Source organism: Manacus candei, unplaced genomic scaffold (genome assembly GCF_025592945.1).
Source record: "Manacus candei isolate 608988 ecotype Guabito, Panama unplaced genomic scaffold, ASM2559294v1 h1tg000050l, whole genome shotgun sequence".
Taxonomy (NCBI): domain Eukaryota; kingdom Metazoa; phylum Chordata; class Aves; order Passeriformes; family Pipridae; genus Manacus; species Manacus candei.
The window spans coordinates 18,607,714-18,624,051 of NW_026138098.1; the positions used below are offsets into that span (position 1 = coordinate 18,607,714).

Sequence of the window (16,338 nt, forward strand, 5' to 3'; positions counted from 1 at the left end):
TTCTTTATGCAATTATTTGCTCCGGAGAAGAGTATTTGAGATAATTAGATAGATAGGGAGATAGACAGATAGATAGATAGATAGATAGATAGATAGATAGATAGATAGATAGATAGATAGATAGATAGTGAGAGAGATCACTATTGCTGGATAGATAGAAGAAAAAGAGAGAGAGAATCTGCTATTCGGGGGAGAAAACAAACAAAGTTTTACTGATTGTGATTACTGTGTGACTACCACGGAGTCTTCTATCTTTGGCTTTTTCAGTTCGCTGCAGAGGGTTAGGCATTACTTTCTCTGCTTCCTCTGGGATGAGCTTTAGGGTTGTCAGTGAGTTTCTCCAGGTGTTTTCTTCTGGCTATTCACCTATTCTGTTCTTTCCTTCTCTGTCTGCAGGTCTGCAGGAGGCACCTCGGCGGTGCGTGGCGGTGCCCGACCGGGGAGCTGGTGCCGGTCCGTCGGTGCGAGGGGAGGGCGGGAGCCCCGCGCCCCACGGGCTGGCCCCGGCCCCGGCCGCCGGCGGGCTCGCAGCTGCGGGCAGCGGGCGCCCACCCAGCCGCAGGGCCATGTTCTACTTCCACTGCCCCCCGCAGCTAGAGGGTGAGTGTTGTCGCACAGAGACGTGTAAGTACCAGAGCTGAACTTCGAGGGGTGTGTGCAGGGGACGGAGGGAGAAACTGTGGTCTGACTTGCTCCACGACGGTCGGGTACAGATACGTGCTGGGATAAGATGTAGATTTATAAAGACCCCTAAATATTATCCTTTTCCTTAAGAAAATACAATCCTATCCCCCTCCCCGCTCCCAGCTTTCCCCTCTTGTCACAGGATGGAAAGAATTACTTTTTTTTTTTTTTTTTTTAATTTGATGCCTGCTGGAAAGGCCTTGGTTTTACACCCCCACCCCTGTCATTTTGCCACCTGCCTCCCCTCTGTGGATAGTGATCCCGCAGTTGAGCCTCAGGCTACGGCAGAGATGCTTTTCTCCCCTCCCAGCACAGATGTTGGTGTCATGGCTGTAATCGGGACACTTTCAGGACGTGGTCACGCCTCCTCCCTCCAGCCAAAGGGACCGCATAAATCTTTAATGCTATTTTACAAACATTCTGCGGGAGGATGGGGGAAAACGAGGCACGACTGAAGAAAAAAAAGGAAATAAATATTTGGGAGGATGTTTTTCTTTGTGTTATTGGTCAGAGGCTTTTGTCTATTTATTATTATTATTATTATTTGTTTCCTTTAAAAAAAATATGGCAGCCGTCGGGATTTCCTCTTGTCCCCGGGCCCTCTGCACCCGCTCCCTCCGGCCAGTGTTCGTAGTGCGCGGAGCATCCTCGGAGCCGCGGCCGCGCAGCCCCAGCCCCGGGAGGGCTGTCCCACCGTGCCCGAGCGCGCCCGCGGCTGCACGGCGGGGAAAGCGACCCGGCCCCGGAAAATACCCCTGCCTGCCCACCTCGTTCCTTGCACGGGCATCGCAGGGAGACCAAGGGGATTTCCCTGCGGCAGCCCTGCCAGGAAGAGACGGTCCAGCTCTCCCCAAAGTTTTCTCCGGGCGGGACAAGGGAGGTGGACCGGGCAGGATAGTGCGAGGATCTCTCCCGCTCCTGTCACCAAGCGCTGGGGTGGCTTTGTTCGTTACTTTTTGGCAACAGCTTTGGAAGCGTGCTCTTGTTTTTGTTTGTTTGTTTGCTTGCTTGTTTGCTTGTTTGTTTGATGTGTGTTTGTTTCTCCGGTGGCAGCGTGGGGCCGGCGCCAGAGACAGGGAGCTGCCCCCGCAGTCTACAGCCTCTCCCGGCGGCGTTCGGGACCGGCCCTTCATTCTCCCGCCGTGGGCAGCATCGGGGAGGGGGGGGAAGGGGCGGACTCTCCTGCTAAAGGGTAAAAAGAATAAATATATAAATAAATAAAAATACACCACTGTCCAAAACCCCCCACCCACCGATCACCAAACCAGAGGTGGCAACAGAAAAGCTCTCTTCGGCCAGCGTTTGGGCAGTCAGGGAGTCCCAGTACCACAGGGAAGAGACCGGACTCTAGGGGTCACCAGGACAGTATTTTATTCTCTGATGAGCCTCTCCCAGGCTAGCAGAGAGTCGTCCGTCTGTGTGAGGAGGGGGCTGGAGGCCGTGTTTATCTTCCAAACTATGCTGCAAGATGAGCGGCGACCTCCAGTCCCCGTGCCCGCGGTGGGGCCGGGCCGGGCCAGAGCACCCCATGGGCAGGTCTGCGAGTGGGGGCACAGGGACATTCAGCAACTCTTCTGAGGGTTTGGGTACTTTTCTTTTCCGTGAGGGTTTTTTTGTTTTGTTTTTGTTTGTGAGTTTGGAGGTGGTGGATTTTTGTTTGTTTGCTGTTTCTGAGTTTGGTTTAAGTTTTGGGTGGTATTTTGGTCTGGTTTGTTTTGTTTGGTTGGTTGTTTTTCTTTATCCTGTTTTGCCAGCGGACAGAAAGGGGGTGACACACTTCATCCCGGGCACGGAGGATGTGTGACTGGGGGAGCCTCGAAGGCCAGGGTCCATTCCACTTGCATCCAGCGGCCCATTTGCCCTCTGCCGACCTCTGCCCAGGGACAAAACCCCAGTGCCCCAGTCGGCCCCTCGAACCCCCGTCGGGGAAGGACAGGGGCTGCCTCCTCCAGCCCCGCTGCAGAGTCCCGGCGGCTCAGCCGTGGCTGAGCTGCCCCCGGTGCTCAGCTGTACGGAGCCCCGTGCCCATGTTCTCCTCCAGGAATGAGGGCGAGCAGATGGGGGTGGCTCGACCGCTGCTCGCAGGATGTGCGTGGGGAACCACAGAGCCCCCGGTGCTGCTCCGTCCAGGCAGGGGCTTTCCCGGGCTCTCCCGGCAGATGGGCAGGGCCTTTACGAGCTGCCGTCCCCAAGCCAATGTCAAAGCTTCATCTTGTCGTCCTTTTAAAACACAAATGGCCCGAAAAAATACTCTTTACCGGGGCGGGGTGAGCTTCGGTCGGAAGAACCCCCCGGTGCCCGCAGGAGCCCCCTGCCCAGCTCCCGCCGTGCTCCCGGGGCCGACCGGGATGCTTGGGCTCCGGCCCCGCGGGGATGGAGCCGCATTCCCCACCCAGCCGATGTGGCCCCGACCCTTTGCCCCCACGGGGCACAGCGGCCCCTAACTCGGCTCTCGGCCCGCAGGCGCGGCCCCCTTCGGAGGCCACTCCGCTGGCGACTTCGACGACGGGTTCCTGCGCAGGAAGCAGCGCCGCAACCGCACCACCTTCACCTTGCAGCAGGTAGGAGCCTGCTTCTCTCTGCCCCTGCCCTGCGCACCCATTGCCCCATGCTTGCCCCATACTTGCTCCCTGCCTCCTCCATACTGCTCCCTTCCTGCTTCCCACCTGCTTCCCACACACCCCATGCCGTTCCAGTCCTGTGCCCCGCCTGCCCCGCTGCCTCGGGCGGTCCCGCTTTCCTCAGCCATGCCTGGCACACACCCCCTGGGGCGGCCGGACAGATTTCTCACGGATCTCTGCTCTCCCCTCCAACAGCTCGAGGCCCTGGAAGCCGTTTTTGCTCAAACCCACTACCCCGATGTGTTCACTCGGGAAGAGCTGGCTATGAAAATCAACCTCACAGAGGCCAGGGTGCAGGTAAACATCCTGGGGAATTATTTAATTAGGGTATTCAAACTGGCAAACTTTTTTTTTTTTAAATTTTTTTTTTATTTGACATCATGACTGCAGAGTGCACATTTGGCCAAAGAACGCAAATGAAGACGATCTGTCATTTTCATGATGCACTTTAATAACATCAACATAATGTGGAATATTAGATTAGGTTGATTAATCGGTCATTCATAATTAACTAGTGATAATGTTCTACACTAATTTGTCCGCGTCTCCAAGGTACTAAATTACATCAATGCACATCCATTTCCTTGCTTTTGGAGGGGGGGCGTGGTGCGGAGAAAAGAGCTGAGACGTGATTCTCCGAAGCAACTATGACCACTGTCGAGCAGTGGGGTTAGTCAACTGCAGGGAGCCCAGCTGCCAGGAAGAAATCTTATGCACCTCTTCAACTTTTCTCCCTTTGCCTTCTTTCTAAACACTTGATTTAGATAGCTAAAAAACCTGCAGAGCAATTTCCACACCTTTAATATGATCCAGTAAATACCATTGGCCATGATTACTCTTTCCACCACCACTCTTTTCCACCCCTTCTTTTCTTCCTTCTCCTCACCTTTTCCCTCTTTTTTTTCCCTCTTTTATCCATGCGTTTGTTTTTCCATCTCCAGGGATTAACTTTGTGTGTCTACAAGCTCTGCCAAGAGCAGCAGTCTTGCAGTTGTCAGACATGGATCCCTATAACTCTGCAGGCATTCACTGCAAAGTTGCAAACCATTTTTTGAACACAATTATGCATTAATTTTTGTTTGTGGGGCTTTTCCACATGCTGCTCTTCTATTTTTTTTTTTATTTATTTATTTAGGCGCTCGGGGTTAAGACTATGCAAAGATCTAATTGTAGGAAATATAATAGCTTGCCTTTTGTTCCCTAGGGTCATGTTAGTATCTCTTAAAACCCAATGGCTGAAGAGAGATAATGGAATTCACCACAGTAAATTGGGGATTGTAAACAAATTATTTCTCCTATAATCAGATTATGTGATCCTGATTATTAAATCTCAACATGAATCATTGGTCATATGCTGGCAAATTAAACTGATTATTATTTGAAAATGAAAATCTCCTTTTGCCACTGCGTTGTAGGTACTGGCTTAAAAAAAATAATAAAAAATGCCATTTTGGCTATTGGTGCCTAAAGACTGAACTGCAAATTGAGATAAATGGGACAATTATTGAGCATTCAGAAGTGGAAGATCATAACTTCTTCCTGAAAGGTGCAAGGGTGAGATAGGGGTGGTGACAATTAGATTGCTGAGGACTGGTGTTTAGCCTTGTTGTTGGCTATTATGCAAACAGACAATAGATGCAAGCATTTGTTTAGCCTGCTTTCATACAGGGACACGGGGAAACACAGAGGATGGGAGATATGTTTACATTTATACCCCTTGCTCATTCAAATATGATTAATGTGCTATAAAGCAGAGTCTTAATCGAAGATGATGTTGTCAAACAATAACTAAATAGGGAAATAAACGACTTCATCATGCTCTTTCCTCAGAAGCAGGCGAACTGTCAGTGCAAAGTCATTAAAATATGATAATGAAAAATAGCTCAATTAAATGTTGTTATAGCTGTGACCTTCATTCAATTAAGACACAAGAAAGTGTCTGCATTTTGCTTTGCATTTAACTGCTCTAAATTTAGAATATAGATAAAATCATTATTCAATGTTTGCTGATACATGCAATTAAAAGGCAGCTAACCAAAATGGAGTTGGAAGCGGAGAATAATAATAACACCAATCTCGCCTATACTTGAATTTGTGTGTTAAAATGTGGGTTTCCTGATCTCAAGAGCAGCTTGGCATTTTCCAGCTCAGACACGATCCTTTCAGAGAATCAGCTCCAAGGTTAATGGAAAAAAAGGTTTTGGACTAAAAATCAGGTGATAAAATCAAGAACATGAATGTTTGTTTCGCATATGGGGAAAAAAATAAGGTTTGGAAACTGGTATTCTGAGACCGTAGTGTGGCCTGAGGCGGGGGGGCAGTTGTACCACCACAGTATTAAACTGTAGAATGATCTTCCAAAATTAGTATCTATCAACTTTTGAGTCCTTTGAATGCAGACTGGACATAAGAAGAATAACAGCCAGTATCAGTTCTCTCCAGAAAATGGGCTGTATAATATGGCCCAATACACACCTTTTCATTTCTCACCTCTCTGGTTCTAGCAGCAGCTCATTTAAAGACATATATGGTTTCATCAGAGTGCTTAGATATGTATTTAATACCATCCCTGTAAAATGGCTTTCAGTTGTGTTAAAACATAGAAATCAGTGAGAATTAAATGTGTGCATTAAGGCAAGCACATGATTAAATGTTTTGCTAGCTGGCATGGTAACATCAAAACTATTTTTTTTAAGTTTTTGTTTGTAACATGCCTTTGGAATGTCTTTAGACATTTCTGGCTTGTTTTCCAGACCCAGAAACATTACAGAGACAAGTATAATCCTAAGACTCAACTAGAATAGCAATGGAGATACAAAATAAGAGGAAGTTTTAGCCAAGCTTTTAAATGACTGATTTCACTAGCGTAACAATTTACAATTTCCTTGCTTCACATTCGGCTAAACACAGTTTTCAGCCAGGATTGCTCTCCCACTCCAGGTGTGGTTCCAAAATCGAAGAGCTAAATGGAGAAAAACAGAGAGGGGTGCTTCTGACCAAGAGGGATCTAAGGAAACCATGACTGAGGTGGCACCTCCTGCAAGGAATTTAAATTCCCCTTCTCCAGCAGATCAAACCAGGAATAAAAAAGAGGGTCTAGAGATCCAGCAGAGGTAAGAGTGTGCTATCAGCTGCCTGTCTGTGGGGCAAGCACGCCTCATATATATGTATGTGCATACAGATTTGCATGCTGCCATGCTTTGACCTACATAGAATCATCTCTAGAAAATGAGCTGTTTCTTGTGCAGCTCACTGTTCCCTGTGGGAATGCTGAGAAGCTGGTGGCTGTGGGAGGCTAATGTTATCCAGGCTTGGTCACATCTAGTTGAACACTGAGATACCAACATGTTTGCGTGTATGCAGAAATGGAATCAGCTGGTTCTGGTTTTGCAAGGAAGTTGTTTTCTCTTCTCCATCAGCCTGAGTCGAGCAGTGGGTCCTACAGGACCTTTCTTCCCTTCCTGCCTGCCGGGGACTCTCCTCAACACAGCCACCTACGCACAAGCTTTATCCCATGTCGCCTCTCTAAAAGGTAAATTACTTTGTTTAACTTCAGGGGTAAAGTGGCATAGTCCCACGTGTGGGGAAGCCTTTGGGAAATGGTGGATCTCTCTTTCTGTTTAGATGGCAGTAATTGCACTGACCAATGCTGCACATACAGAATTGAGCCTCCTGTTGTATCTTGTAGCATCATTTGTGGCAAAACTCCTTCATTTTACTCAGTTACTTTTTGTGAGGTCAGGATTTGTCTCAAGGAGTGAGGCAGGTAGGGTTGCTCCTTTAGAGTTTTTGTTGCATATGCTTTTTTTTTTAAGAGTCAAATTTATTCTAATAAATTAGTTATACACGTCCTTTTGCATTATGTATTACCTGGCACCATTACCGATGCCTCATCCGCTCCGCATGCAGTTTCCTTTGCAGCGCATCTCTGCACAATCCAGACCTTTCTCTTCTTGGACAGTAGAACTTGAATAAAGTGTGTTCCTGGGGACAGGGGAGGATACAAAGTAATTCCTCATTACCTGGGACCCAGGCTTCAGGAAGGGTACATCCCATGTCTTTGTACTTTCAGTTTCCAAAAAGCAGCACTATGCATCTTTTAAAAATAAATCACCTGCTGATCCATTAGCTGTTCCTAGCCTAACAATTTCTAAGACTAAGGGTGTAAGCAGGATGAATTCAATTTATAGATTTATAGGATGTAAAGCCTCATAGCAGTGCCAAGCTCAAAGAGGCACATACATTTACTCTGTCCCAATGTGCAATAACTTGCGAGGAAAGTTAAAGACCCTCCACTATGAACAAAAATGTCCTCTGATACCTCTCACTGTACTCTCTGGTGTACCTCATGCTCCTTGTGAGTATTTCCAGTTAAATCAGTATTGCCAAGGTGTATTCCTGAAGCAAATATTTGGAACTGCTGAGTTTTGTGTTAACTCCAGTGTCCTGCCCCCTGTACTTCCTTCCTCCAGTCTTTCAGAAAAACTGAATCCAGACACAACTGTTACTGCTCTTTTGTTAGGTGTGGGACCTGAGATTTTGAATCAAGAAAGGACACACGGGTGTGACCTGAACCCTAAAACTTAAAGGTTGATTATCACCTATAAGTGGGCAGCAGCTGTTGGAGTGCATGAGTCCTCTTGATCTCTGCCCTGTGAAGTGTTGGGGCTGGGAATTTTGGTTTCCTCGATTAGGTAGGAACAGCTTCCCTGGAGTAGATATACACGAAATTCTTCAGGGAAAAAGATTGTTCATTGATAAATGTAGTCCCAGACGGGTTGAAATGTGTGGAAATAGAGTTGTTTTTAGAGAATAATTTCAGATGGAAGTAAGGGATTTTTTTTTTCTTAAAATTTACATTTAAGTGTTTTCAAAATTAAATGCATCAGTTAGTTGTTTTCACTTGCTTCATGTCTAAATGTAGCAAAATTTTAAGAAAAAATAACCTAAAAAACAAAAGCCAATCAAAATAATAATAAAAAAAGGAATAAAAAACAGCATGAAGGGTTGGTATTTTTTGTTCTGTTGTTTTCTTTTTCGATTTTTGTTTGGTTGGTTGGTTGTTTTTAGTTTTATTTATTTGGAAGACTTCCTGATATTCTTTTCTGTGATATTACAGCTCAGCCACTAAATTGAGAAATTAATAATTTGGTCCTTTTTGCTTTGCTTTGCTTTACAACCTAGGGGCAGAAAAAGTTCTATTCCTGAATCTCGTGTAGATATTTGATAGTCAGTTGCCCAGGCTAAGAGACAGTGTCCTTGAAAAGCTGGTCCCAAAATACAGATTTTTTTTTTTGTAATTTTTGTAGGAATGATTGTCAGATGCCTGGTTACTGTCTTGGTGAATGTTGTCGGCTATACATGCAGTTCATTCCTGAAATGGCCTGGTTTATATTTCCTACCTGCCACTAGAAATCTCCAGATGCATGCAAGGAGACCATGATAAAGTAGTATATTTTGATTTTAATCGATCCAGTTACAGACTCACACATCTGCATATCCACCTACCAGGAGCTTTGTGGAACTGCCTATACCTTTCAGCAAATTGTTATCCTTGTAAGGAACTTGTAGTCTGAGCTGCTTGTTTAGAGGGGAACTCTTTTTCTTCTGCTGCTAGTTCTGCTGATAGGTCGCAGTAATGTCAAATTTTGGCTTTGAGCTTAAGGAGCAAGAATTTATAGTTCTATGAGAGAACGAAGTTGACTTATACAAGTAGAGAATAACTGTAGCATCTTTCCTGTGGTATTGATATATGGAGTATTGTCTCCTCCTTCCTTGGCTCATCTCCACAGTTTCCTCTTTCCCCCTTTTTCCAAGCATAATTTGGTTGTGCTGGGGTAGGTGCTGCTTGTAAATTGGTGAACAGGACAATCTCTAGACCTTCTGAGTATCACAGGTCTGATCCGCATTTTGTTTTTCTTTGGTATGGAAACTGCAGATGAATGATGGTTCATCTAAACCAGTGTATTTGAGAGCACAACCAAGCTCACATGTCAGTCCGGAGGAGGAGATAATGGTTGTGGGAAGGAAATAAAGAACAGGGAGAGACACAGTGTTCACAAAACTCTAATATGATTATCTTCGACATATGCTCAATTCGGTTTGTTTGACTCTCCCTCCTCATTTCCTTTTGAGCTAGGAGCTGATTTGTGCACTTAGGCTTGCCAAAGGAGTACTAACCCTAAATTTATCTGCGTAATAGTCTATGTCCTTACATGTTGTCTTAATGAAGTGACCTAAACCTCTCCCTTGAGAATCTAGCTGCATTTTGCTGCAGAAATGATTTGACTCTACCACAGTGAATCTGAGGGCATAGGACTTTCTCTAACACAAAATCCCATCAAACTCAGCACAGGCATAGAGTTCTGAGCTCCTTGTTTCTTTGGATTGCTTCAATAAGGGGGAATTCAGCAAGTAATAAGGTTTTCCAAAATTTTGCAAGTTTTATTGAAGAGTGAAGTGATCAAGAGGTCTTCCCAGTATCTGTCTTGTGCCAACTATGCTTTCTTTGTGCTTTTGAAAGCAAAATAGTTGCTCCAGAATCAAAGCACCATGTCACTACCAAAGGATGCATGATCCCACTTTCTTCTATGCCAGTGTCAAATTAAATGCAGCTCCTTTATGTGGATCCTGTAAATGGATATGTATTCCTACCACTGGGAGAATAATCCCAGTCAGTAAAGGGAATCATCTTCTTAAGTAAGGCCATAAGACCTGCCTGCAAACAAATAGGCACTCTGAGCACATCAGATTCTACTGCAAAGTGTAGGTTGTTCTCTTATTCTTTTGAGGATACAAGATGTGCTTTGTTGGACTTGTGAGCCAACACTTCAGTGGTGTCAGTGAGTAATATTTGACTGATGCTTTAAAAGGAGACAATTAAAATCAATACAGTGAATAACAAGTGATGATGGTGATGTAACTAATTAATAATTATTTTATGCTCTCAGAGACCATTTTCATTCTACCATCTGAGGGTTCTGTCTTTTGTAAAGAAACTAATACCTCTCCTTCCCTCTCTGACTTTGCTTGGCTCCAGACCCAGATTTCCAAAGCTACATAAAGTGCCTAGGGAACAGGGTTCTTGGATCTAATTTATAGTATAAGGATGTAATAGTTGATGATGAAGTTGGTCTAGAAGAGAAAAAAATCTCAAGACAGCCTAGTATGGGGCAAGGACTAAGCCTGCAACTTTCCCTTTGGAAAGATTGTGAAGTGCACTGTAGGCTTGCCCCATGCTTTCAGTGGCTCTGGACCCCACATATGCCACTTCTGGGTAAATGGGGGATATTGTTGGAGCATGAGACTAGGTCTGCTCTGATGAATGAGAAGAAAGCTATTTTCCCTAAGCACCTATGCCCCATGAACTTCGCTGTCTCTGCAATAGAGATTTCACCCCCCACCCCCCCAAAGTGAGGATATTAGCACCACAGGATGTTCTGTGAAGAAAAGAAGCCACCCATACAATAGCAATTGAAACTGTTATTCAGAGCATAGACTGTTCCAGAGAAGAGTACATTATCACTGACCAGTTTTTCTCCATTTCTATCAAATATTCTGTATTCAGTAATATAACATACCTTTTCCTTTTCTTTGGGGAGTCTTCTCCCTCTCAGGAGTTTAGCACATTAGAAGTTGTACTTAATAGCAAGCATCTGTCTACTACTATATCACCTTTCTGTGTACTATTCTTTCAGGAAATACAATTCCTTGTTTGAAAAATTTGTATAAGATCATAATTTCTGGTGTATACAGTGTTTTCTACTTTAGGGTTTTGTAATTCACCACTGGTCATACTCAGGAAGAAGGTTGACATGGATAGATGAAATTTCTGATGTTCATTACTCTCTGGAATTGTCCTGATTTGACAACTATGCTACTTCATTGTGGTGACTTCAACAGTTCCATGATCTTCCAAGATGAAACACTTACTGTAAGCCATGCATCTGCAGTCCATTTAGTAGATTTAATTGCAGACCTCAAAGATGAAGGGAAAATACTTGTTTTATTTATGGGCTGTATAACAATAGAGTCATCAGGAGAAGCTAGTGTTCTGTGCAGAGAGACCTCAAAGTACCTTCTTAATGGATGACAGCATGAATGCAATTCATTAATGTAGAAGATGTTATTAATGGGTGTAAACAAGAATCTCCGCTTTTTAGCCGGATGTGTTCTACCGTTCTGGTGGCTGAGGCCAAGAGTGTGTCTGTTACGTTCCACTGAAATTTCCCCAGACCCCATGATGAGTGAAGTGTATGAGGAGAGAAATAATTACACTTGCCAGGGAATTACTTTCATAATTCACTCACAGCTCTGTGCAAGTTATAGCTTGGTTGGTTTTCATGGCACCTCCACACCACCGGTAGAGAAGCAGGATCACATTATGCACATCAAAATGCATATACCAGGGCACCATTGATTAGGCTCTTTTATGGTTTGTTGCTGCTGTGGTTGCTGTTCATATTAGGGAGGTTTAATTGCAGTATCCAGGAAAAAAAAAACAAAACACAACTAGAACTGCCCATCCATTACATTTCAATTTCTATCATGGAAAGATGAAGAGAATTTGCATAATTCCATTGGGCAATTCCCATTGCCAAGGCTGTGAAAGAAGTGTTCAAGGACCTAACTCATCCTTGAACTAGTGTTTACTGAATTGAAGCACCGCTGTTTCCTGTAAGACTGGGGAATGGGGATAAAATCTCTTGGGGTCCTTTATTTTCTCTGTTATTCTTGATTATGGACTTACTGACTTTTTTAATGTAATACAGCAAATATATTGAGTGGGTTCTGCTTGACATTTTCCATAGTTTATCTACCACTCTCACTTTGGAGAATTTAAAACATTTCTGTAGTTTGCTGCAGATGCACATACCTTGAGAAAATTACTTTGATTCCTGTATCACAGGTCCCCAGCTCTAGCACTGTCCTACCTCACAGGTATATTTTGCTTATTTTTATCACACCTACTAGGGAATATGCAAGTACTAGGCACCCTAAGAGCCATGGGTAGGAAATTGATGCTGTCTTGTTTCTTCCTGGACCAATCCTGATTAGGTTAGTGGACTTCAGGCATGCAGGGGTTCCTATTGAAAGGGGAACGGAAAGTAGGGTTTGCCTTTTGGAAACACTATCTATTAAAATCTTTAAAATATTTATGTATCAATATGGACCCTGCTCCCACCCCACTCTTCTCAGCTGAAACTGAACTGTGGAACTGCAGAACTGCACAAAAGGTACCACAACGAAACTTGTATATCAAATATCACTACAATTAAAATGTGATGTTGGCACAGACAAGACAAAACTAATTTAATTTTTCCTGTCAGTCTCTGTAGTAGATCAATTAAACTGCCAAGTAGATCAAATATTTCAGACTGTATTTATTACATTAAGTATTTATGTTCAGGCTGAGCATTTAAAGTATGATCTCATATAGGAACACAAGGAGGTTTAGATCAATTCAGCAGAATTTGCTGTAAGTTAATGGAAATCTAATTGTGTATTTTAATTTTGTGTACAGGAGGCAGTAAGGTCCTGAAAGAAAGCAAACATCACCCTGTCCGTATTGTAGCAACTTGATACAAATCCCATTAAACTAATACCAGATTGTCGTAGATGTTAGTGGAAGCTGAATCAAGATCTAGGGCTTAACCCTCACCCATTTTGATGGGTGCTGGATGCCTGATGTCCTGAAGATTTGAAATAAGTAGGAGCAATTCACTCCTTCCCCACTGTGGACTCAAGGTTACTGTGACAAGATGTTAAAACCCTCTGCTGCCTGCTAGATAAGGATGCTTCTTTCTTGGTCAGCATCACATCCTGTACATTGTGGGCTGACTGACAGGCAGGTGGAGACCTTGGGCTCCTGAGTGTCCCATAGTTTGTCTCGGCTTTTGTGCCAGCCATGTCCAATAGATTTCACTGGACTTATCACCTGCAGATGCAGGCAATTGTAAGGTAGATTCAACCTTCCTTACAACATACATTAAAAGGAAACAGGGCTAAATCCTACCCTCCTCTATGCTAGCTGGACCCTGGAGCAAATGTTGTCTTTTGTTTTACTTCTTTTTTATGTGTGAGCTATTCTTTGCAAGTGTTTTAGCCTTGGTGAAAATGAAAGGAATGGTTATGGGTGAACTATTGCTAGAAATAGTTTAGTTTCCACCACAGGTAACTGCACCCTCAGGTTGCAGAGCTACTAGCTAATATCAGGTCTAATTATTAAACAAAGAGCTTAGATTGGTACTGAATACTGATAAATACTTTATCCCTCTAACAATGGAATGAAAATTATTCTTAGGGGATGGAGCTGATTCCTCCATTTTTGGAAACAGGGAGACTCTTTACTGCTTCTCCCCACCTCCAACTAAGCAGACAGTGTCTGTGCCCAGTCCTGTATTCGGTACTGCCGGTAGCCCAGCCCTCCCCTCAGCCTGGGGACTGAACAGCTGTGTTTGAAAGTCTCACTCAGTTTGTGCTAGAAAGCAGTAGTGCAAAGGCAGCTGGTGTACAGGCAGGCCTTCATGCTCCCCCATCTCAGGGCAGAACCTTAAGATAGTGAGGCTTAACAGATAGTAGTGAATAAACAGACTTCTGTGTGGCTTTCCACCCGCTGCAAACTGCAAGGACTCTGAAGGGCCTCTCCTCCCTCTTGTTAAAACAGTGACTGCCCAGAACCCCTGAAGTGGCTGTGATTCAACAGGGCAAAAAAATACTTTATGGGCATGGTTGGTGGTGGCAAAAATTGTAAGTTGTGTTACCGAGTGAATTTATTCTAAAACCTCCTTCTGACTTGCTTGAAACAGCCACAGAATTCAAGACTGAGCCTCCTAGTGTTAAAAGCAAAAGAAATGAAGGATTTTAGGCAAGTGCTGAAACTTGTTTGTGCAATTTACTTGAATACCTGGACCCACAGAAATGTTGGTCTGATCATATGCTTTATCAGAGAAGCATTACAAGAGAAAAGAGTTCTTTCAATTTATATTAATAACTTGTCCTTTGTAGATTCTGTTTTTTCAAATGCAAAGAGTAATTTTTCCTGAATGTTACTTGCAATTGCAAATCTCTGACAATTGCTGTGGAGAAGTCTTGCAGACATCCTAAAAACAAGCAACTGACTGCATTCATTCCTTAGCAGATGAGTGCTGACCCGTTGCTACCAAGAACAGAAGTGTAAAAAAAGACTACCTGCTCTCTGCAGGTTATTAGTTCCATCACTTAGTCATGAGCCATTTAACTCAAATATTAACTGCAGAAATTAAAGCAAGTCCTTGGCTTGGAAAGATCAGGGGAAGACAGTGCAGCGTGCCAGGATGTGTGCGGCCTGGCTGTTTCTTGTTGGGACATAGCATATCAGCAAAAAACAGACTTCTGCCAGGGGTGTACAAGAGGATGTAGGGTTTGTGTGGCCTCTGAGACCCCCGGAAAAATGATGTTACCCAACTTTTCTAACCAGAGAGCAAATTAAAGTAGCTCAGCCATCCCACCCTGCCTCCCCTTCCTACTCCTCTGACATATTCTTCTTCATTCAATAGATGCATATAAGCTAGGTAACAAGATGGCTTTTTGAATGGACTGCATTTCCTGCCCAATGGTCAACCTACACTTCCAGGTATGCTTGTTTGGGAACTGTTCCAACCCCCAGCACTATCAAAAACAATCCAGAGGAAGAGTCTGGAATGTTGCAGCTCAGGAAGGTAGCTGGTAGAGAGAGGACTGCCTCTGTTAGGGGGTTTCAGGGGAGCCTTTTAGTTTGAAGGGAGAGGAATACCCACTTCATCCATTTTCCACTGTTTTATTGACTGCTTGGAACATCCACATGTCTCGGATGAGAGGGTAGAGATGCTCTGACCCATCTCTCCTGATGGGACTCAAGCCATGTCGGCAGCAACAGTGCTTGGTAGCCTTGGCTCACTCCTGGAGGCCGTTCTCTTCAAGGTGTCTTCCTTAAGCAGCACAGACATTGGCTGTGTAAGGATAGAACAGACTCTTACAGGTAGTCATGATGCCAGTAGTTGACAGGGGCCTGGCCAAGGAAAAGTCTATTTTGTCTTACAGGGAGATAGGAGAAGGTCGTCATAATAACTGGAATATTTTTACCTTTCTCTCTGCTGTAATCTTTCAGGCAAAGATAAGTGATGGAACCTTTACACTCACCCATCAAATGCTGCTGATCAAGCTCAGTGTGCAGGTGGAGGGCAGGGTACACCTCAGCATAGGCTGATGGCTGCCACAGAGCAGCAGCCTCATATGAGAGGAGGGAGTGAGCTGAGCCTTGCTTGTTGGGGAATCTCATATGTGATCTGAACTTCACTGCTCGCCTTTGTTTTCCTTGCTCATTCTGTTTGTCACCCTGAGTGACTAACAGTGTAAGATCCTTTATATTATCAGTAGAACAGGATACAGGTTTTCTAGCCCTGATACCGAGAACATCTATGTACCCACTAAAGGTCAAGGTACCCACTGAAGGTCAACCCCATCTCTGTCCTCTTCAGACTGACCATGGAGGGAACAGTCAGTCTCCACAACCTTCCCCATGAGTGACAGTGCCTTCTTTCCTTCCTCCCCAGGGAGCCCGCTGTGCTCGTGCTGCGTTCCAGACCCCATGGGCCTCTCCTTCCTGCCCACCTATGGCTGCCAAAGCAACCGCACCGCCAGCGTGGCCGCGCTGCGCATGAAGGCGCGGGAGCACTCGGAGGCTGTGCTCCAGTCTGCCAACCTCTTGCCCACCGCCAGCAGCAGCCCCACTCCTCCTGCCAAACCCTCCTGCCCTGAGGGCAGCCAGGACAAGCAGCCCTCTCCAGCCAAGGAGCACATGGAAGGGGAGAAGAGCGTATGAGACCGGACTGGTGCTGACCCCTTGGCTTAGGGCAGTGACCCGCTGGTGCTCTGCCGGGGGGTGAACTGCAGTGTGGCCATTCCCAGTATGATGTCACAGGGCCACCAGGGACCTGGCACGTCTAAGTGGCCTCTTTGACTGCCTTTCACACACCCTTGCTTTTCTTGTGTCACTGTACGTTCATTTCCCTGA

At 44.9% G+C, this 16,338-nt stretch overlaps 1 protein-coding gene across 1 annotated transcript; it reads left to right on the top strand.

Moving 5' to 3' along the window:
• The first annotated feature begins 566 nt into the window (after window positions 1-566).
• DRGX (dorsal root ganglia homeobox) lies at window positions 567-16,146 on the top strand. Its single transcript, XM_051801280.1, has 6 exons — window positions 567-600; window positions 3,148-3,245; window positions 3,501-3,602; window positions 6,246-6,418; window positions 6,725-6,837; window positions 15,878-16,146. Exons 1-6 carry the CDS (start codon window positions 567-569, stop codon window positions 16,144-16,146), a joined length of 789 nt encoding a protein of 262 aa, XP_051657240.1.
• The last annotated feature ends 192 nt before the right edge of the window (window positions 16,147-16,338 follow it).